The 23,586-nt window shown below is 36.1% G+C and overlaps 1 protein-coding gene across 2 annotated transcripts; it reads right to left on the bottom strand.

Annotated features, from left to right (window-relative positions):
• Positions 1-10,386: 10,386 nt before the first annotated feature.
• On the bottom strand, positions 10,387-15,018 carry LOC148865218 (gamma conglutin 1-like). 2 transcript variants are annotated; one of them, XR_016109288.1, is made up of 5 exons: positions 14,650-15,018; positions 14,273-14,519; positions 13,907-14,110; positions 13,359-13,532; positions 10,387-10,995 (listed from the first exon to the last, which is right to left on the bottom strand). XR_016109288.1 is itself a non-coding variant. In XM_088975411.1 (5 exons), exons 3-5 carry the CDS (start codon positions 13,967-13,969, stop codon positions 10,530-10,532), a joined length of 729 nt encoding a protein of 242 aa, XP_088831537.1. In that variant the 5' UTR covers positions 13,970-14,110; positions 14,273-14,519; positions 14,650-15,018; the 3' UTR covers positions 10,387-10,529. The 2 variants fall into 2 exon arrangements, 1 of the variants encoding a protein (XP_088831537.1); XM_088975411.1 differs by having other exon boundaries at positions 10,387-11,021.
• Between the last annotated feature and the right edge of the window lie 8,568 nt (positions 15,019-23,586).

The following is a 23,586-nucleotide window of genomic DNA, read 5'->3' as shown; positions in this document are numbered from 1 at the left end:
AGAAAATATGTTTACATGAGAAAATGGGAACTCATTATGAAACCAAAAGACAAGGGAGGTTTACTAGAGTCATGCAAATGAAGCTTATTTGGCGCTCCTCAATGAACAAGAGAGCCTATTGGTCAAGGTTCTTTCAGCAAAATACCTAAGGCAGAATAAATTGTTCTGGACTATCAAGAAATCTGGTAATCCTTCAGGAGTGTGGGGTTCAATGCTACATTGTAGATCTCTTCTATTGCAAAATATCAAATGGACTATTGGGGATGGATGGAAAGTTAACATCTGAGATAATCCTTGGATTGAAGGTTGGTCCCCAAAATATCTCCAAGAAGTGGATAGTGAAATCAATGGTAAGGTGCCTTCCCTCATCAACCCAATGACAAAAAGTTGGAATTACACCATGGTTACAACTAGCTTTCCTCCTCAGTTAGCCCGGGGGATAATCCGTACTCCACCAAAATTTGGGAACTCCATAGAGGATATCCTAATCTAGAAATCCACGGATGATAATAACTTCTCAACAAGGTCAGTTCACCTCTAGCTCTTAAATGAAGATCCTACAGATCCTACATCTTCTAACTCGAGTTCATCTGTTCATTTGGAGATGCCTAACACACTCTTTACCACTAAAACAGGATCTATCTAGAAATGGTATTCACATAGATTCAACTTGTTGTATCTATGATCAACAAGAGGAAAATATCGACCATCTACTCCTATATTGTCCCCTAGTTCAGATGATTTGGTTCAGATCTTCTCTCAATTCAAGAACAACCAGTCACCAAAACTGGTCCATTTTTTAATGGTTTATCTACTGGCATGAAATGGAGGATCCAAGTTCAAGTGATCATGTTTCTACCAAAGTGGGCGGTGGTGATGTGGCAAGTGAGGAAGGCAAGATGCAACCTGATACTCAGAAATGAAACTTTCGACATCAATTTTGTTGTAAAAAAATTCATGCCCAAATAGAAGATCTGTTAGGGATTTCTCTATCATCCGAAAATTCTAGAGAAACTTCTTTAACGAATGTCGATACTCCTGGAACCCCTCAATGGCAAACTCCTCCGAGGCATTTTCTCAAAATAAACTTTGATGGAGTGACGTCTTTTACAAAATCAGGGGCTGCAATCATAGTCAGAAATCATAATGGATCCTTTATCTTAGCAAGACCAGTGGTTCTTCCTGTGTCTTCTGCAGTGGAATCTGAAGCTCTAGCTTTGTTTGAAAGTTTGAAATTGGTAGTAGATCTACAGTTTAACATCATGTCATCTTTGAGGGAGATGTGCTTCTAGTGATTAATTCCCTGTTGGAGATCTCTACAGATACTCCTTGGCGTTTCAAACAGTATGTTGTTGATTGTTGGGTACCTATGAACCGAATCCCTCATTGCTTAGTAAGATTTATCAAGAGGTCTTGCAACCATGTTGGCCATTTACTGGCAAAGAAAGCCCTCTCTTTGTTGTCAGTACACACTTTAACGCAGCGTGGAAGCAATAAACCGGACTGGCTATGCAAGCACCGGGCGAACCAAGCTTCTAGCGAAACAAGCAAGAAAGAAATCTCTAGAGGAGAGAGAAAAGGTGGCGAGAATTGGCGAGAAAATCTGAAGTGTCTATTAACTTGGAAAAAGAAATATTTATAGTACATCTGGAAATTCTAGAATAACTAGGAAAGAACAACTAAGATAGATATCAAAGCATCTAATCTGGATAGGATCGAATTCTTCTTGATCTTGGTCTTGATAGGATCGAACTCTCTGGTTGGATCTCCACCGTCTGATCTTTTTGGATGAATCTTGGAAGTTTTGGATTATTTTGATTTCTGGAATTCTTGATTATCTTGAATTCTTGATGGATCTTGAATTCTTGAGTTGCCTTGGATCTTGGACTTCTTGAATTATCTCTTTCTTGGATTACCCTTTATTGGATTATCCTTTGAATTATCCTTATCCTAGGAGTTGCTGCCCCCAAGGTGATGTGGGCCTTGTGATGGGCCTCCATCATTCTCCCCCACTTGGAAAGAACTCGACCCCGAGTCGTGACTAGGATATGCAAGGGTCATTTCTGGTAGGTAGCGATGATTGTCTGGTAGGTCCACGACATAGGCATTGTCATTGATTTTCTTCACGATCTTGTATGGACCGTACTTCCAAGGCTGCAACTTGTTGTATTTTCCCACGGGAATCCTCTCCTTCCCCAAGAGTACCATAAATTCATCACCGACGTCAAATACTTGGGGCCAACGATGCTTGTTTGTTGCCAACTTGTACTTGGCATTGGTTTGCTCTAGTTTCTGCTTCACGGCTTCTTGGACGGATTGGATCTGGTCTGCCATTTGTTCTGTGGAGGCACTGACACCGGGTACTCTAGGTAATTTTACTAGGTCCAGTGCATGATTTGGATCTTTCATGTAGACAATGGAGAATGGAGATCTGCCTGTAGAACTGTGTACTGCATTATTATAGGCGAACTCAGCTTGTGCGATGGCAAAATCCCATTGTTTTGGTCTCTCCCGACATATACTGTGAATCAAGTTAACAAGGGTTCGGTTCACCACCTCGGTTTGTCTGTCTGTCTGCGGATGGGCTGTGCTGCTGAAATTTAGTGAAGAATCAAATAACCTCCATAGGGTCATCCAAAAGTGACTTAGGAACCTTGTGTCTCGATCTAATATAATAGTCTTGAGTACCCCATGTAGACGGACAATTTCCCTGAAAAATAATTTTGTTGTTGTTGATGCATCTACTATTTTCTTGCATGGAAGGAAGTGAGCCATTTTAGAGAACCTGTCAACTACCACGAAGACGGAGTCCATGTTCCTTTGGGTCTTTGGCAAGCTTAGCACAAAATCCATGGACAAGTCTTCCTAAATAGCAGTAGGAATGGGTAGGGGCATGTAGAGACCAGTATTTTGGGTTTGCCCCTTAGCTGTTTGGCAAATATAGCATCTACTCACAATGGTGGACACATCCCTCCTTAATTTCGGCTAGTAATAACGCCCTTTAACTGCTTCAACTGTCTTATCCCTTCCTAGGTGTCCTGCTAGCCCATCCCCATGCAGATCCCTGATGATCTTCTCACGGAGGGAGGTACAAGGGATGCACAGTTGTTCCCCTTTCATAAGGAACCCATCATGAATGTAGAAATCATCTGCTAGCTGTCGATTCACACATTTCTCCCACACCTGTTGGAAGTCCTCATCCTGGGCGTATAGGTCTTTTAGGCACTCAAAACCCACAATCTCAATACTGAGGGTCTTGATGAGGGCTACTCTTCTGTTAAGGGCATTAGCCACTTTATTCTGTTGTCCAACCTTGTACACAAATTTGTATGAGAATTTGTCAAGGAAAGCAAACCATCAGCATGCAAATCACTCCTTAATTTTTTTGCCCACTAAGATATTTTAGGGCTTGGTGGTTAGTGTAAAGAACAAATTCCTTTGCAATTAAATAGTGTTCCCATGTTTTCAAGAGTTTTACCACAGCATAGAATTCTTTGTCATAAGTGGACCACTTTCTCCTAGCTTCACATAATTTTTTGCTAAAGAAAGCAATGGGTCTCTTTTCTTGGGACAATACAGCCCCTATGCCAACTCCACTGGCATCACATTCAACTTCAAACAGTTTATCAAAATTTGGTAAAGCAAGGACAGGAGCAGACATAACTTTTATTTTATGAGAGCAAAACTTTGCTCTTGTTCTTCTCCCCATTGAAAATTTCCCTTTTTCAAACATTCAGTGATGGGAGCTACAATACTACTAAAATGTTTAATAAATCGCCTATAGAAAGTTGCTAACCCATGGAAGCGTCTCACATCTGTGACATTTGATGGGGTCGGCCACTCCCTAATGGCTTTCACTTTTTCTTCATCTACTTTAATTCCTTCCTTGCTCACAATGAATCTCAGGAATAATAAGCTATCACTCATAAAAGTGCATTTCTTCATATTAGCATATAATTTATTTTCCCTCAATGCTTTTAGGACCTCCCTAATTTGTTCCATATGTTCAGTGATAGATTTATTGTAAATTAAAATATCATCAAAATATACCACAACAAATTTACCAGTAAAGGGACGCAGTACCTGGTTCATCAGCCTCATGAATGTGCTGGGTGCGTTGGTTAGTCCAAAGGGCATGACTAACCATTTGAACATGCCATCTCTAGTCTTGAAGGCTGTCTTCCACTCATCTCCGGGGTGGATACTGATCTGATGGTATCCACTCCTGAGATCGATTTTTTAGAAAACCACAGCCCCATTAAGCTGATCTAGCATGTCGTCCAGCCTAGGAATGGGAAACTTGTAGCCAATAGTAATTTTGTTGATAGCCCTGTTGTCGACATACATCCTCCAACTGCTATCCTTCTTGGGTGTTAGCAAAGCTGGTACTGCACAAGGACTCATACTGACTTGAATGTGTCCCTTTTTCAACAATTCTTCTACCTTGGGACTCATCCTGTAATGTGGGAGGTTAGGTAGACTAGCACTTGGAACAAAGTCAATATGATGTTGTACATCTCTCATGGGAGGAAGTTCATTTGGTAATTCATTTGGAACTACATCATGGAATTCATCCAGTAGTCCTTACACTTCCACTAGAATTTTGTTTTCCTCTAGGGTCTCATTCATATGTTCTCCCTTTACTACTAACAAATGTACCTCATGGGTATCTTTACATTCTTTCATAAATTCAGCATGATGATGGGTAATAGTAAGAAAATTTTTCTCATTTGCTTTTAGGGCCTTGGTAATAGTCTTTTCAGCCATGGGTAACAAGGTGTAACGTATACCTTCATTTTCAAGTTGGTAGTTACAAAATATGGCAAGCATCCATGTCTACAATATCACAATATACTTCATCATTGTACTTACCAATAGAAAATGGTACCTTGTAGCGTTCCTCCACTCGTATGCCACTTCCTTCCTTAATCCACCCAATTGTGTATGGGTTTGGATGTTTTTTCAGGAAGTAATTGTCATTTTTGTATGGCATCCTTGCAAATAATATTTTCTTGATTGCCACTATCAATAATAAAATCAAATAATTTACCCTTGACAGTACATCTAGTACAAAACAATTAGTGCCTATGAGAGGTATTTTGATTTTTCTGGGACAGCATTAATTTTCTCACAACATAAGTATACACTTCATGTTTGTAGGGACCCTTTTCATCTTCCCCATCAGGTCCACAGTATACTTCCTCCTCCACATCGTTTTCCTCCTCCCTTTCTACCATATTATTTGCATTCCTCTTGGGACAATCACTGGACCTATGTCCAACATCATTACATTTAAAGCATTTAATAGGAGTAGGCTTTGCATAGGGATTACTGGGTTTAGAAGGGTTGGAAGGGTTACCTTAAGTATGTCCTCCTATGGTAACCTTACCGGCGTTAACTGTACTTGCTAGGTGAGAAGGCTGAACTGTCGAGACTGATTTGTTCCTGTTGACAGTTGCTGGCCTGTTGTCGCTCCCGCTGTACTAGCGATAATTATCACTATGTGCCTTGTCTTGGAACATCAATTCTGCTTTCAAGGCTAGGTTCCTTGCTTCCTGCACACTAAGAACCATCTGTACACCAATTTTATCTCTGATGGACGGTCTCAACCCGCTCAGATAATGGGCTACCTGTTGGTTATCACTTTCAGATAATTAATTTCTTTCAGCTAATCTAAAAAATTTAGATGTATATTCATTAACATTGTGGGAACCCTGCGCACACCGTTGGTAAGATTCAAACATGTATTGTTCATAATTTGGGGGTAAAAATCTACCTCTTATAAGCTGTTTCATGCGCCTCTAGGTTCGAACAGGACCCCTTCCTTCTCTGATCTGGGTCTCTCTCATGCGTTCCCACCAAACAGATGTGCCTCCCTTTAATTGGAAAGCTACCAATTTTACCCTTCGTTCCTTTGGTATCTCCATGTACTCAAAGAAACAATCAACTTTTGTGATCCAATCTAAAAGTCCCTCTATGTTAAGATCTCCACTAAAAGTAGGAATATCTACCTTGAGTTTAAATTCATCATTATTCCTACGGGGATTGAAATTACCTTGATTGTGCCAATTTCTATCGTTTCTGTCGTTGCCGGGAAGAACTGGAGCACCACGAATTCTAACTCATCATCACTGTCGTCGTCAAGAACTAGACATCGGAACGCAGCATTGACGGCTGGTCTGTTGTGGTCGTCTCCTTCGATTGGATGTGGATTCTCCCGGTTCCATGGAACAACCTCCCATAACAAGGTTCGCAGTTATTCAACCATCTCTACCAACTACTGTTCGATGTTACGTGTGGCCGTGCGCTGCTCTTTGATTGCTCTTCAAACAGTTGGGAACCCCTGATCTCCGTCACAAGGTGGGTTGCAACTGCTACCGTCTTAGTTGGCCATTTGACTGGGCAAACTCCCTGCTCTGATACCACCTGACGCAGTGCGGAAGCAATAAACTGGGCTGGCTATGCAAGCATTGGGCGAACCAAGCTTCTAGCGAAGCAAGAAAGAAAGAAATCTCTAGAGGAGAGAAAAAAGGTGGCAAGAATTGAAGAAAAAATCTGAAGTGTCTATTAACTTGGAAAAAGCAATATTTATAGTACATCTGGAAATTATAGAATAACTAGGAAAGAACAACTAAGATAGATATCAAAACATCTAATCTGGATAGGATCGAATTCTTCTTGATCTTGGTCTTGATAAGATCGAACTCTCCACCGTCTGATCTTCTTGGATGAATCTTGGAAGCCTTGGATTATCTTGATTTCTGGAATTCTTGATTATCTTGAATTCTTGAATTCTTGATGGATCTTGAATTCTTGAATTCTTGATGGATCTTGAATTCTTGAGTTGCCTTGGATCTTAGACTTCTTGAATTATCTCTTTCTTGGGTTATCCTTTCTTGGATTATCCTTTGAGTTATCCTTATCCTAGGAGCTGCCGCCCCCAAGGTGATGTGAGCCTTGTGATGGGCCTCCATCACACTTGGTCTATCTCTCCAAACTTCTTGAGTTTAGCTTTAACAAATGATTGTAATCTGAGCAATGTTGATGGTTAATTTGCCTTTGGCATCATAAAAAAAAAAGTGGAAATAACTCTAGGCCCCCTCTACCTGCAAAAATGCATGGCATATGCCCTTGCACTAGTTTCTTGAATAGCAGATTATATATATTTAGGGTTGTCAATGGGTTAGTTCTATCAAACCAAACCAAACTGGTTATATCAGTTCTAATTCTATGATTTTGTCTAGAGGTGTAAACTGGGTCGTCCTTCCCTCCCCTGGGATAAGTTGGGGGGTCGGTCCAATATGGTCCACGGCCCAAACTTGTACGAGCCCATGCCAGGCCGCGGGCTTGGGCTAAGCAGTCTATAGGCCGTGTTGTAGTCTTGGGCCATGTTGGGATGGTTATGGGTTGGGCCTTGGCTTGGGCCACCAAGCTAAAATATTAAAATTATTCATTCTCTCCAAGTTGAAGGAATCACTTAAACTAAAAAATATTTATTTGTAAATAAAAATTAAGTTCAGTAAATGAACTTGTTGATGAAGTGACAACAGATTTCTACCTCCTACTTATTAGAGACCAAACTATCTTTTCCACTACTAGAACTAGTTGTTTTAGAAGTGGAAGTTGTACTTGTACAATTTGCAGATTTTGTATTCCCTATCATTTGAGATTCATATAATTTATACAATTCAGATTTTTTTTGCTCCAGAACTTTTAATATATATAATACAATTTTTAGTTTTAAAAATATGATGAGAAATAATATTTAAAGCATCTTGAATACATAAGTTTAAGATGTGGCATGCACATCTAATATGAAATAATTTACCATTTAAAAATGGCTTGAATTGAGATCTTAAAATATTTTATTGCTGAATCATTATCACTAGCATTATCAAAACTAATAGAAAAAAAGTTTATTGCCAATTCCATAAGAATGTAAAGTATTTAAAATACTTGTAGCAATAGCAGGGCCAGTATGTGGCCTCTCAAGCCTAGTAAAACTTAAAATTCTTGTTTGTAAAAGCCAATTTTCATCAATAAAATGACTGGCAACCCAAATATAACTTATATTAAATTTAGAGGTTCAAATAACAAAAATAATTGCAACTCTAGAATTAAGATTTGATAAACTAGAAATTTAATTTTTGTTTATATGAATAAAAATTTTTCAAAGCATCTACTCTAATAGTATTTCTAGAAAATTTTTTAAATTGAGGATTTAAAAAATTATGTAATTTTTTTTTTATGTTTACTATCCTCAGCTAATAAAAATGATTATTTAGCATGTGTATTGAAATTTTAAGCTAATGATAAGTGATTCTTGATGAGATTGCATTCATTAAATCATCTCTAAAATAAGATTATGTTTATTTGCACATTATGAATACTATTTCTTTTTTTTTTTGGTAAATGTGAAAACTCCACTTACATTATAAAGATAAGCATATATCATCTAATTCTATAAAAAAAATTAATTAAAATGAATTAGTTTTATTCCAATTGGCTTTGGATGCCTCTAATTGAAAATTAAAGCTCCACTTATATATTTGTTCTTTTCCTTTCAAACCCTATAATTCATCATCATCCTCAAAGCTTAGGAATGGCAATAGGGCTGGATGGGGATGGCATCCCATGAAAATCTCCATTCCTATCTCTGCCCATGGGGACAAGGTTCTCCCCATCCGTGAGGGGATCCCAGTCCCTACCACTTTCTTTATAGGCCCTGTTCGCTTTTCGGTAAGTTATTTACCCAGGTAAATGTACTTACGCAGGTAAGTGTTTTCTAAGAAAGAGTTACTCGGGTAAGTGCAGTTACTCATGTTCTTTTATTTCCCATGTAAATAAGGCAATAAACATTTTATCCATAAAAATCCATTATTATAAAGGGCATTTTTGTCCACATAAGAAATGGATATCATTTACCCAGGCATTTTTATCCACTCGGGACTGCACAAATTGCAAGAAATGAACCAAACACTATTTGCCAAACAATTCTGGAGGCTTCTCACCAAAAATACCCCTCTATGGGCTCGGGTCATTCAAGCAAAATATTATCACAACAGAAGCATCTGGAGAGCAAAGGCAACAGGCGGGGGCGTCTTATGTGAAAGCAGACCTTGAAGCTGAGGGGGAAAATTAAACCCAAACTCATCTGGCTCATTAAAAATGGAAGATATATTTTTGCCTTTTCAAGACCCATGGTTACCCATGCAAATGGTTGGTGGAGCAGAAACCTCGTGGAATCCCTCTTGAGGCAGCATGCATCCTCCAAACTCACCCAACAATCCTAATTTCCATTTACATCAAACCATCAAGGTGGCCACAGTTCTCTCGTGTAAACGTACGTTAGAATCCGGAAAGGTAAAGAATTTGGACAAAACTTCGAAATCCACATCCTGGATTTGACCAGGCTGAGTTCTGCCACCTAACTTTTCCTATTTTTTTAAAGGGTAAAATACAGTTTGAAGTTTCTCACAATAAAAAAAACTTCTCCTATATAGTTTAGCAAAAATTTCTCCTCTATTTTTTAAAAATTCAATAAATGCTTCCCTTTTGTCAATGATCAAGACGAAAAATATTAAAAAAATGATAATTTTTTCAAAATACTTATTTTGCCATTTTATGAATTAACGTGTATCTGTTTTATTAAAATATCATTGTCTTAGCAAGTCGATAATCTACTCCAACACTGTTCATCTTCTTCCTCCCCCTTCAACCTTTCCAGTTTTTATTAAAATAGCCCTTTCTCCTTTCTCACTCCTTTCCTGCTTCTTTTGGGGTACTGGTTGTAGCTAAGATCAACCGTCCGGATTTTGACCTGGTTCCACGGTCGAACAGGGCTGCTGAACACCCTTTGTTTAATTGGCAGTCCTGCTCGACCAATTTGGTTCTACCTAGATGACCACTATCAAGTTCAAAAGATAATAGCACGTCGATTATACAAGGAGAAGAGTCCTGTCTCCACCTTGCTTCCCCTGCATTGTGGATAAAGTTGAAGACCCTGAGGTCCAATCTCGAAGGCCTTGAGGCAGAACAGATGAAAATTAATTTTATTTAATTAATTGAGAGAGCTTTTGGATCTAGCGATCAAAGGGACAATTAATGTGCTGAAAGCGGTGGAGTGGGGGGTGAGAGGAGTGGTGGTAACGTCACTGATCTCCGTCATCATACCAAGCTGGTACTGGCCTGCCAATGTCGTCAAAGGGGAGAACTGCTGGACGGATGTCGACTATTGCAAGCAGAACGGAGTGAGTTTTCCGATTACCTTTCTCGTTGTTTCTAGTTGAGGTTCAAATATCTGATTAAAAATGAATTTCCCAGATTTTTCCGTGTAATACTGTTATTTGAGAATGTGCCTCTGAATTATCAAACCCATTCATCTCCTTTGATGGAAAAAGTAGAATTTCATTCACACATTTGTAAATTAAAATTCACGTGGTTAGTCCAAAAAAATGGTGCAAGATTGTTAATACAAATCCTAATAAATCAAAGAGAGAAAAAAAAAAACTATGAGGAGCCTCTGAGAATCAGATGGAGGTTGAAATTGGAGCACGTCGTTTGTGTGGTGAAGAGCGAAGAACTAAACCCCAGTCTTGAAGCACCCACATCCAATTATACAAGATTCTTCTCCAACTAAAGTGTCTCTTACAGGTCAGGTCGATGCCTGGAACCACTGTATAAGGCCCATTGCCGAAGAAAACAACTCTGTCCGATGCGGTTGACGATGGCAAATAGATAGCGAACTTCCGATCGAAATTAATTGCTGCTGCAAGCTGCGACAGTAACCCAATTCGGTTGTGACCGAAGCCCGCCATTCCCTTGACACCGCTCCCCAGATGAGCCAAGAGGGGAGTTGGGGCACACGAGAAGAGGAAGTGATGGGCGACAACAATTGGGCTAGGCTCTGATCCGTACGTAGAGGGAAGGGCTATCACGTCTACTGCAAGATCGCCGCGGTGACAGTGTCGGTGACGATGTTCTCTAGGGAGACAGCTGGGGCGAGGAGTAAGAAGCAGAAGCTGTGGCGTTATAGAGAGAGAGAATCAAAAGGAAATTAAAGAAGAGGGAAGGTTGGATGGGAGTGTAAGGCTATTTTAGTAAAAAGAGATGTACATTAATTCATAAAAGGGTAAAATAGACATTTTAAAAAAAATTATCATTTCTTCGTCCTGTCATTGATGAAAGGGAGGTATTTGTTGAATTTTTAAAAAATTTAGGAGAAGATTTGGTATAGGGAAAGTTTTTATGATTGTTAAAAATTTCAGGGGAGGTTTTTGTATTTTATCCATTTTTAAAAGAAAAAGAGTGTTTTGATGGAAATCAAAATTTTCAAACCCAAACCTTGGTAAACTGTAAAACCATTCAACACTATCCACATTTCTAAATTTGTTTCCTCTTAAATCTTATCTTTTAATAGGAATTTTTTAAAGTGCAATCATACAGCTTTTTGTTTTCCAATGATAATGCCAAAAAGATAAATAAAAACTCTCATATATGGAGTCAAAATGGATATTTGATAAGTTTCAAAATTGAGAAGAACATTCTATGCATTCAGAGTTGAAAAGAAAAATTCACCAATATCAATATATCTCTTAACGTAATTATTGCACTTTTAGATGTTACATTTCAGAACAAACAAACAAGCCCTTAATTTCATTGGAAAGTTGATTTATTACTTTATCAACTGAATTGAAATGTATGGTGGCTTTCTTTCTAGGGTTTTCACCAAAAATAACTTCTAACTTTCCATATAGAGCCTATCTTTTAATGTCAGAAGCCGTTGTGTTAAAACCATGGTTTTAAAACCGGACTAGATCGGACGGTCGGACTAGAAAAATCAGGAACCTAAAAGGTGATTGGTTCCGGTTTTCTCAAAAACCAGATTTTTCATAAAAACCGTTGATTTTGGTCAACAAACCACTAACTTGGGTGGTTAACCATTCGAACTGTTTTGATCGGTTTTCATTTTTTTTTTATTTTTTATTAGAACGGGCCGACTATTCGGTTCAAACGGTTTTGACTGGTTTTCAATTTTTTTTAATTTTTACATTTTTTTATTAGAATGGGCCGACTGTCCAGTTCAAATGATCGGACCATTCAACGTGATAACTGGACCCCTAACCTATTCGGTCTCTGGGTCGATTTTAAAAACCATGGCTAAAAACCTCTTAAACGGATTGGACAAGCTCACTTTATTAGATTGTGTTGCCGAAATTAAAACACAAACATAGATTTAAATGGCACTTAGTAACCAAGTCAAACAGAAATATGAGAAGGAAGAAAAGAGAAAGACATAATTTGGCCTTTAGCCTATAGTATAGTAATATAGTAATGGAGGAGTAGAAATCCTTCTTAAAAAGATTGAAACGAAGAAAACAATGGTTGAACAACCACTAACAGAAAACACCATAACGTCAAGTCGTCAATATACCTAAGTTCTCACGCTCTTAAAGTTAAAACTTGCTCTATCTTCATTCGCAAGAATCGAAAGAAAACGCCCAACCACATAACATGATATTTGGTTTGGACTATAAACAATATATTGACTGGGTCATGAAGTAAACCGAAAAGGCACACTCAACAGATTGGATCTGAGCAGAACGAAAAAGACGACCTTTCTTTATTCTTCATAATAGTGTTTTCAAAACTGGACTGGATGGTTGAATTGGAAAAGCTGGGAACGGTCATTTTACTAGTTCCGTCTTATTTTAAAACCGTTTTTTGGTTAACCGTTGATTTAGTCAGTAAATCGTTGACCCAAACAGTCAAACTGTTCAACCCAGAAATAGTTTTTGACTATTTTTTGTGTTTTTTAAATTTTTTGCCGGAGAGGACATTCATTTGAACCAGATCGCCAGAGCATTTGACCTGAAAACCGGATCCAAAATGGTTCCTTATCTGATCCGGTTTTAAAAACCTTGCTTTATAATTATTGCCAGCAAGAGAAGGATATTGAGGCACCTCAGCGTTTCAATCATGGTTTTTAAAACCGACCCGAAAGCAGAACCGTTCTGGGCACCGTTTTCCGGTTCGGCGGTTCAGCCGTCCGGGTCAAACGGTTTGACCCATGACGTTATAAATAAATAAAAAACAAAAAATATTTATATATAATAAAAAATATCATAGAAATTTAAATGAAATACAAAAAATACACAGGAAAATACAGGAAAAAGAACAACATATGAAAAAAATAAAAATATCTAAATATAAAAAAAATACAGAAAATTTCCAAAAAATACAGAAAAGTTTCCAAAAAATATAGAAAAAATTCCAAAAGATGTAGAAAAAATATGTAAGCAAGAATATGTAATGTTCAGTCATAGAACATGAACTTGTGCAACATGTGAATTACTTACAGCATTTTTCAGTTGTGCACCATTACCAAATATTGATTTTCCAGCTGGGATAGGAAGAATTTTGGAATCACTAATGGGGTCAGAGACAGGATCTGTTGGAATCTCATCAGCTAATTCACAAAGAATAGCATTAAACATGGCCACATCTAATCTATTCATGCATTGCTCCATCACCTGGATATCGAGAAAAAAACATTTCCATGTCATATTTAGAACTTAGACCTGACTATATATTGATAGGAAGAAGGAGAACAGCTACTAGAATATCATTGGAGAAAGACTGATACCTGAGTATGATATGGGAAGTGAGTTCTAGAAACATATAAAAAAAGGGGCTACTTATAAAGGAATTCCATGTTCACTCTACATGTAAAAGGGTCCATGCTTAAACTATCACTTAACAACATCCATGCAATGGTCAATCCATACAATGCTTAATGCTTATGCACCTAGATTAGCACCGGACAATAAAGGCCAATTACAAATGGCAGTTGGGGCACTTAATTGGTGCAAGTACATTAGTAACAGATAATGAAAATATAGAGTACCAGTCTAGCCAGCACAGGCAAACAACCACACTCATGGCCTCCAGCTCGAATAGGGCAAAGCATTTCACAAGCATCCCTGAAAGCTTCTTTCCAAAGGTGTAAAGAAAAGTTCCCCTATTCTTGGTCACCCAAGCTCCTTGAGTTTGATGCCATTACTTTATCATTTGCTATCCCATTGGCAGATTGCATATATGGTGTTAGAGTCTGAAGAAACAAACAAAAAGCTAGGTCAGAAAGCTAGCAGTAATTCAGGATGCTTAATCTACAAAAATCTGAAACGTTAAATTAGGGGAGAGGTGGAAAACACTTGGAATTGACTTGCCACCACACAGATTCAATTAATCGGGAGAAAATCTGCGGTTCAACCTTTTCTAGTGCAGTTACAAATGTCTACGGATCCTCCCAGTCATCAAAATCATTAGAAAAAACAAACTTCTCTTTCTTGTTCATACAACTTTCATTCCATTTTAATGGGGAAGATTTCTTTTCGTTTCCCATTTTACCACCATTAGCTTCAATTTGGGGATCAGCACAAATTAATATTTGGGATTCCCCAACAACTTGGCTAATAATTGTCCATAAATCAACTGAATTAGACAACCAAAAAGTTAACCTGCATTCAAAGGAAAGCACAATCAGATGGAGCGTGAGAGGAAATAATCAAGTTCCCAAGTGTAGCCTAAGTAAATGTATCAAACAGTTAAAGAGACTTGCAGGCTCTACAAACAAGTTCAAGAAGTTGCCTAATCAAGTTCCCTAGTGGGCTCGGGCAGTCGGGCTTGGTTGCAGGCAAGTTGCCGCGGCAAGCCTACAAGTGCTGCTTCAAGAGGTTGATAGTGGGCTTGCTCGCCAATGCCCAATGCCGAGTACCGAGTGTCGCTGCAAGTTTGCCATCCGTCGCTGCAAGTGCTGGTGAATTTTTTCACCGTTGGACACCGCTGCAAGTGTTAGTGAGGGTGACTCTTTTCGCCGCTGAAAGCTTGTCGGTGTTCGTCGGTGTGTATCATCGTCGGATGCCGGAGGTGATAGCTGCCGCAAGTGATTGGTCTGTAGGGTGTGAGGGTTGAGAGGACTAAGGATGGAACTCGGGAAGGGTTAGAATTCTAAGCCTGGAATAAGGGATTCAAACCGGGTTGGGATATAATAGGAATTTTATTTTTTGCTTTTTTATTTAAAAAATTAAAAATAATAAAACTAACTCACGAACCGCTGCCTGGGTCGAACGGTTTAGCGGTCCGACCACTTGGGTCAATGTTTTTGACCTTTTCAACGTTTTTTACCAAATTATGATTTTTAGTAAAACTGGACCCGAGGGGCTGACCAATCACTAGTTTTTTCGATTTGACCATCCGGTCCGGTCCGATTTTGAAAACCATGGTTTCAACAACCTAAATTCATGACATGAGGCATATAGTCATGTGGACCCCGATCTATTGGACATCCAGACAAAAAAAGTTCTTTGATTATTATTATTATTATTATTATTATTATTATTATTATTACTATTATTATTACTATTATTATTATTATTGGGTGGTGGTGTGGCAATTGCCACCCTACTAGAGGTGTAATGTGGGTCATGCTGGGCCAGCATGGCACAGCCTGTGGGCGACTCACACAAAGTGCGGGCCGTGTCGTGCTGACCCGGTGTAGTATCATGTCATCCTTTGTTTTGTAATCTATCTTCTACGTCTAGCCAATCCTTGAAGCAGATGCACATTTCTATGCTTCCATTGCTCATGCAGTTTCTCTTGTCATCCAACACCCTGGTACTTGCATTAAAACAAGACTCCGATGGAATTATGGACATCGGAGGGGTTAGTAGATCACATGCCATGGCGGCAAAAACTGAATAATTTTTCGAATGTTCACTCCACTAGGCTAAAATATTAAAATTATTTGTTCCCTCACCTAAATTAGAAAAAATTTGCTTGTAAATAAAAATTAAGTTCAATAAATGAACTTGTTGTAGAACTACCAGATTTTCTACATTCTACTTATTAAATAAAAATGTTTTTCTCTTCTACTACCGGGTTCAAGATCAGAAGTAGAAGATGTTGTACAAGTTGTAGGAATATTTCCTACAACTTCAAATTCATATAAACTGTACATTTCAAATAACAAATTATTAATTTCTTCTTTTTTATTTCCTATTTCTATTCATATTTTTATAATATGATTCAAGTAAAATATCTAAACCATCTTTCCTAATCCTAGGGTCTAATATTGTAGCTAAACAATAAAGGGGAGAAATGTTCTCCCAATGTTTTTTAAATTTATTTTCCATTATTTCAACAATACATTGAAATTGTGGATTATTTCTATATTTTGCAAAACAATCACTAATTATCATTAATTGATAAGGTAAATTACAACTAGTTGGATAATAAATTCTTGATAATTCATTAGTTGCAACATAAAAATGTTTTAAAAATCAATACAGACAGTCATTTCCCAGTTTTCCACAAATATCATATCATTAGACATTTTTGAATTATAAAAATCAATAAGAATTTGTTTATGAGAAATACAACTTTCTAACATAGCATAGGTAGAATTCCACCTATGTTTTACATCTAATATAAAATGTTTATATTTTAAATCATAATTTTGACATAAATATTTAAATTCTTGTTTTCTTGCCCTTGAACTTTTAATATATATAATACAATTTCTAATTTTAGAAATATGAGTAGAAATAATATTCAAGGCATCTTGAATACATAAATTTAAGATGTGATGTGGCATGCACATCTGATATGAAATAATTTATCATTTAAACATGGTCTTAATTTAGATTTTAAAATATTTATTGCAAAATCATTATTGTTGGCATTATCAAAACTAAAATAATTTATTTTCTATTCCATAAGCATGCAAAGCCAAATTTCTATTCCATAAGCATGTAAAACTTAAAATTTTTTTATTTAAAAGCCAAATTTCGTCAAATGAAATGACTGGCAGCACAAATATAACTTATATTAAATTTAAATATCCAAACATCAGAAGTAGTTGCAACTTTAGAATTAAGATTTGATAACAAATAAATCAAAATTTGTTTATATGAATAAAAAATTTTAAAGCGTCCGATCTAATAGTATTCCCAGAAACATTTTTATATTGTGGGTTTACAGAATTACACAATCATTTTTCATGCTTTAGATCTTCAACTAATATAAATGGTTATTCTGCATGTACAATATACTTAGCTAATTCTTGTCTCATTTTTTCTTGTGAATATTAAAATGTACCAAAACTATTCTCCCTCCCAATTTGTATTTGTGTTGTTTCTCTCCCTATATCTTCTTTCTTCTCATGTGTGAGCAAATGTTTGCTTAAATGACCCATACCACCCTTGCTACAATAAATAAAGTATTTCCTACTTTTTTGGCAAACTGCCCTTTTTCCATTCCCCTTACTTTGAAAATTTTCCAAACCGGGCTACTCAACTTAGAGGCCCTCCTTTTTCCCCTAGTATCAGTACCAAGGGTGAAAGTTCTACTTTTACCAATATCAATCACATAAATGCTAATACTATCATGATGCGATTGAATGTCATTAATGGTGAACATGTTAGGGAATCGATTTTCGAAAGAGCCGACCATTTTTTTAATTCTAAAAAGATAAAAATTAATTTAATTGGACTTACCCGAATTGTCAGTTCAAAATCCCAACTTGATTTCAACGGTTGAAGCCTTTCAACGTCCAAGCCTCCCAAATTGAGATACTTGAGCTGGTTGAGCAAGCCTTGTTCTTGTTGAAAGTTGAAACTCCAATAAAGTTGAGACTTGAGAATTGGAGAATGGAGAATCAGACAATCAGAATTACTCAAATTGCAGAGAATTGAGAATGTATGAGTACGAGAGAGAAGAGATTAAGACAATTGTTGAATTGGTGTGATGAGATTGGTGGAGGATAGTGCTATTTGTAGGAATTGAACATAATTCAATTGCCCAAAATACCCTAAAAACTAGTTTCTATTTAGTTATTGGGAGGGGTATTTTGGTCATTATAAAGTTATTTATAACTTTACCCAAAAAGCCCTCCTAAACTACTTGTTATATAGTTGTTGGGGGGTATTTATGTAAAAAACCCCCCTAAAAAGTTGAAACTAGCCGTTTGGTGGGGGCAATGGGGGGGGGGGGACAACGGCTAGTTTCCGGACGGACCGTGCTCGGCCCACTACCGACCCAACGGGCCATGTCGTTCCGGCCCATGAGGGGGCCGTGTTGAGGGCCATGCTGGCACGGCACAAATAGTCGTGCCATGCCGTGCCGGCCCATGGACCTCGAACTCCCAACCCAACATGGCACGAACCGTCGTGTCGGGCTTGGCACGACCCGTGGGCTGTCATACCGTACCGGGCTGGGCTGGTCCAACTTTGTGCTGCGGCCTATCTCGATTTACACCTCTACACCCTACTACTAGTAAAAACATGACTTAAATTAAAAGATGGAGCAGGGATTCCCTATCCTCGTGAAAAGGCCCATTTTCATTCCCATCCCCATTCCCACCAACGGGGATAGGAATTTTCCCATCCCCATCCCCATCTGCATGGGATCCCCACTCCCCACTTATTTTTTTATGATGTCAAGGTCATTTTATTTTTAAATCTATGTCGTTCTAAATATATTAAAAATAAAATAATTACAATTTACAGTCCTATCAAAATATTAATACAAATTCATCAATTAATCTATATCCATATTTATATCTATCTATCTATACTATTATAAAAGTGTGAATAACTCATATGGCTCCTAGAATTTTTTTGACTAAAATACCCCTTTTCTCTAGTTAAATCTTATATTTAAGACATTAATTCTCCCTCATTAAATCCTATATTTAAGGCATTAAAAAAAAATTGTATACTCTAACTGAAACTTGCCTATTTGATTGCTAGGACATTGTTAGTATGATATACCAAAAGTTAATAACATTAATTCAAAATTTTCTTGGTCACGTTGACATTTCTAGGACATTGGTAGGGCAAGTGTAGACAACATGGAATTTATGTATCTGACATGTATACAGCACCCATTTTTTGAAGTTCCATGCAACATAGAGAAATTTCAACCTTTGACACCGTTATAGGACGAGATCAAATAATGCACAAGTTCAGATATGCTTAGAAAGTAAGAGAATGATATACCAAACCGGATTAATTTGCATATGCCCAAGAAAGCAACCGATCAGAAATGGAAATTATTCATAAATGTTAATGCATTAAACTCTTAAGTTTGATCAGCACCTACCTTTTTGTCGACAAGATCAGTTTTGTTATGGCTCAGGCTTTTCCAAATAAGCCCGGCCCGAGCTTAACCCGATAAAAATATGATATATGTTTTAATAATATATAATATATACTATATAATAGTTAAATTAATAGCAAAAAAGTATTATATATTAAATATATAAAATATTATATAATATATTATATTGGTAATAATATATAATTAGGGTTTATTTGTTTGCAATTGGAATCAAAATCAAAATCGTTTAAAATTGGAATTGGAATGATTTATTCCCGTAATCTGTTTGGTTCAGATAAGATTGGGAATGAAAATTGAAATCAACAAAAATGAGATTTCATTCCCAAGGGAGGGGCAAGGAATGGTCATTCCCTCAAATGGGGGAATAGTTGAAATCGGAATAGCCCATTCTGCCCAACCAAACAGTTGGAATTGGAACAGGTATAAGTAGGATAGAACAGAATGGAATAAAACTTAAGAGTGAGAGATATTATAAAGAATGTTGCTCCATCAATAAAATAATATTTTCTTTTTCTATTCCTATATTTTATTTTCTACTCTTCTCAATGCCCGCACCAGTCAAAAGAACAAATGAAGAAAAGCAAAACAAAGCAATGTAAAGAGGGGGAAAATAAGAGAACTGAAAGGCATATACATCCATTAGATCTTGTTGGAGTTTTCTAGCGACATCTTAGATGATTCCATCAAATCTAATCTTAATCTGAAAATGAAGATAGAGTACTCCATCTGATTAAAAACCCCATCGCCATCCACATCTCCTTCCCTCAACACGATTTGTAGCTTGTCATCTATCGATCCTTGCAACCCCAAATGGGAAGAGTTCCTCTCTAGACTATCGAATGTGATGAATCCCTTATCAAGGTCTATGAGCAACTAAAACCCACTTTAGAGATCCTCAATCAACCTTTACCTATGCAACTTCTTAGCAATTATGGGTAAGAAAGTGGAGACCTTAGAAATCAATGGCCTTTAATTATTATGAGAAGGAAAGGGATAAATCTCCTGCCACCTCCTTAATCTCAAAACCATTAATAACTATTTTAAACTAGATTAAAGCTATAGTTGGAAATCTTAAACAATTCAATTTGAAAGTTGGATAAGATAATGAAAAGTCATTGGTGGTTAGTGGGTCAGTTGATGGGTTATAAAAAACCAAAAACTAAAGCTGAATGAAAGATGAAGAGTTCCCATTAACTTGAATGGCATTGGGGTTTGGTTGGGTATTCGTTTGTAACGGCCTTGGCCCTGGTTTTCCATTGTGATCTAGTAGCAATGACTAGATGTTGGAGAGTCCAATTACTTAAATGGTGATAGCCTCAGGTTGAGTATTACTATGTACGTACTCAGTTTAATATCAAATTTTGCAGTGGTCCAACAGAATCCTAATGTGAACGAGTCTTTACTACTTGCTAAAAAGTGAATTTCTTTGATAGCAGGTTTTTGTTTAATGAAATTGACACAAGTAGCTGTAGGGGTAAAATTGGGTTTTGAAAATATTTAACTGTATTAATATTTGTATTAGTATTCAAATAAATGTTAAAGGGTTAAAGGGAGATTACCGATATTAATAATTAATATGCTATTTTAAAATCAACTAAAAATGAAATTGGTTTTTCTAGGTGTTAGATAAGTAGTTGAATACCAAAAAAAAAAAAAAGATAAGTAGTTATACCATTTGGGTCAAACAAGTGAGTCCAAGATACGAATCTGGATTTCCTACCCACAACACAACTCAACCCACACCTACTCACATAACACCGCAGCCACACATGGGGAACATCTCATCCTCTTGCATGTTATTATGCACGGGGAGATGTTCCCAATGCTCGGAGGTAGTGTTTTGAGGGTATGTGTGGATAGAGTTGTTGTGGGTAGGAGATCCGGAGTCCCAAGATACCATTATTAAATACTAAAAATTTAGAAAAAAATAAAAAATTAAAAATTTTTAGTCACATCTTTAATATTATATATTTGTCATATTAAACAAAAATAGATATGATAAACAAAAATATTTTTATTAATGATAGAGATAGAATAGAATGTTTAAAACTAATCCATAAATGAGACCATTTTCCTCAAGTGGTGGGTCAATGGTTCAACCATTTAGATCAATGGATTAACCCAGTAGTAAAATAATATTTTCTGAAAATAGAAAATAATAAAAAATTATAGAAAATACATAAAATAGAAAAATGTAGACACATCTTTAACATTACATATTAATTCATATAAAAAAAAGATAAGTGTGATAAACAAGAAATACTTTTATTAATAATATAATGAAATAGTAGATTTAAAACCAAATAGGTCAATTGTCTAAGTCAAAAGGATCAACCCATCCTGTTATAATTGAATAATAAAAATTAAAAAATATAGATATACAAAAAATATTAGTAGAAAATTTGGCACATCTCTAATATTATATAGCTAGCCATCATACTAAAGAAAATAAGTGTGATAAATAAGAATTGCTTTCATTGATGGCAGAAATGGAATACAAAAAGTAAAATTGTCTTGAAAAGGAAAATGTTTTCCATTCACATAATGGTTCAAGAATTCAATAGTCTAGATTAAACCATGATATCACAATTAAATATTAAAAATTTAAAAATAGACAGAAATACTAAAAGCTATGAAAAATAGGAAAAGTTTATATAAAGAGCCATCCTTGATATTATACACTCATCACATTATATAAAAGAGAATTGTTTTTATTAATAATGAAAATGGAGTAAAAATTTTAAACTTTACATAAAAATAGACCCATTTTTTGTGTATGTTAAATGACACAGTTCATGTATCATAGTTAAATAATAAAATTTTAAAAATAAATAAAAATATAAAAGATTATAGAATTAATTTAAAAATCTCAACATATCTCTGGTATTATTATTATTATTATTATTATTATTATTATTATTATTATTATTATTGTTGTTGTTGTTGTTATTATCTAAGCGCCACGTGCAATGCACGTACTCATTTAGTTTATAAGAAAAACACGAATGCTCAACATAAATCCCAAGTTTTGGGTCTCATGGTCTTAAACTAATTTATTAAAAATCTAAATATTTATGGTTTGAAATTATACATAGCGGGGATCCCCATGGGGCAAGGGTCAGAGACCCCATAGGGAGTGCTGTCCTTGTCCCCCGCCCCATCTCCACCAATGGGGATGAAACTTTCCCCATCCTCATCCCTACAGGGTAAAATCATCCCCATCTCTACCCCATTTAGGGTGGATCCCCACAAGGATTGAGAAAATGGGAAAATTTGTCATCCTTAATCTGAATTGGTTTGATGTTCCAAAGAGGGCTTTAATATCTTTTAAGTTGTTGATGACTAGCTGAGAATTTCCTTCAATAACTGTACTTCTGTTGTTGAACTCCGGAGCTAGTTTATGAGTTTTCAAGGCAGCCCAAGCTTTTGCCATGTTAATCGAGCAGGAGCCTAATGACGCCAAGCTCATCTTCTCTTATTGATGCATCAATGTTGATTTTTATATACTTTCATTATGGGTTCTTCCATTTTACACATACTTGTTTTTTTATTGAATGTGCATGACCCCATCATTTTGGGTAGTGAAGATATATTGCATGACAGCACTTATAGCTTTAGGGTCCAATCTTCCATATGATCACCAAGCCTTCTATTACAAAGGAACTGGAATCCATTTAACTTTCCTCCATAGCAAAGGTCATGCTACAAGCAATGAAAGCTAGGGGTATTAAAATTTGGTTATCGAAATGAAAACCAAAGCAAATAAGCAATTTTCGTTTGATTTATTTGATTCTTGGTTTGAAGGTGGCTTAGTTGGTAGGATCTCTAGCCGTTGTAGAAAAGACCTGGGATCAAATTCCATTACCACTAGGATAGGGGCATGTGCTACCTCTTATTGTGTAGCCCCTTGAAGCAAAAAGAAAAATTATATATTATAAGTTTATAAATAGTGATATATATATTATTATACATATTAATATTAATATATTATTTACGAGCTTATAAATATCAATATAAGTGGGTCCAAACCGAACCTAAAACTAAACTAAACTATTAAATTCAGTTCGATTATGACATCTAGTTCGGTTCAATCCGGTTCATAACAATGGATAAATTGAAATGCTAGTTAGATTCTTAGTTCTAACCGAATTAAATTGAACCAACTAAATGAAAACCACTAGAAATTTGTCGTTAAAAATTTATTAAATAACTAGTAGAAATCATTAAATAATTAAAATTTTTAAAATGTAATTAAATAATTAATAAAATAATAAAATAAAATTTTCAATAAAGTTGTTAAATAAGTAAACAATAGAATTATAAAATAATTAAATAATTAACAAAAATTACTAATTATTGTTGAAATAATTTAAAAACCATGATAAATGATTAAACATTTTTTTTTAT

The sequence above is a fragment of the Nelumbo lutea genome, chromosome 3 (genome assembly GCF_056320005.1).
Source record: "Nelumbo lutea isolate HS-2025 chromosome 3, American lotus-T2T, whole genome shotgun sequence".
NCBI lineage: Eukaryota > Viridiplantae > Streptophyta > Magnoliopsida > Proteales > Nelumbonaceae > Nelumbo > Nelumbo lutea.
This window is presented reverse-complemented; position numbering and strand designations above follow the sequence as displayed.

Bases quoted from the DNA above. Each gene is read 5' to 3' on its own strand.
- LOC148865218 (XM_088975411.1), bottom strand. From the start codon at position 13,969: ATGCTTTGCCCTATTCGAGCTGGAGGCCATGAGTGTGGTTGTTTGCCT. The intron at 13,533-13,906 runs GTACTCTATATT...CTCGATATCCAG, and splicing joins TGCCTGTGCTGGCTAGACTG to GTGATGGAGCAATGCATGAA. The intron at 11,022-13,358 runs GTAAGTAATTCA...ATAACGCCACAG, and splicing joins GTGCACAACTGAAAAATGCT to CTTCTGCTTCTTACTCCTCG.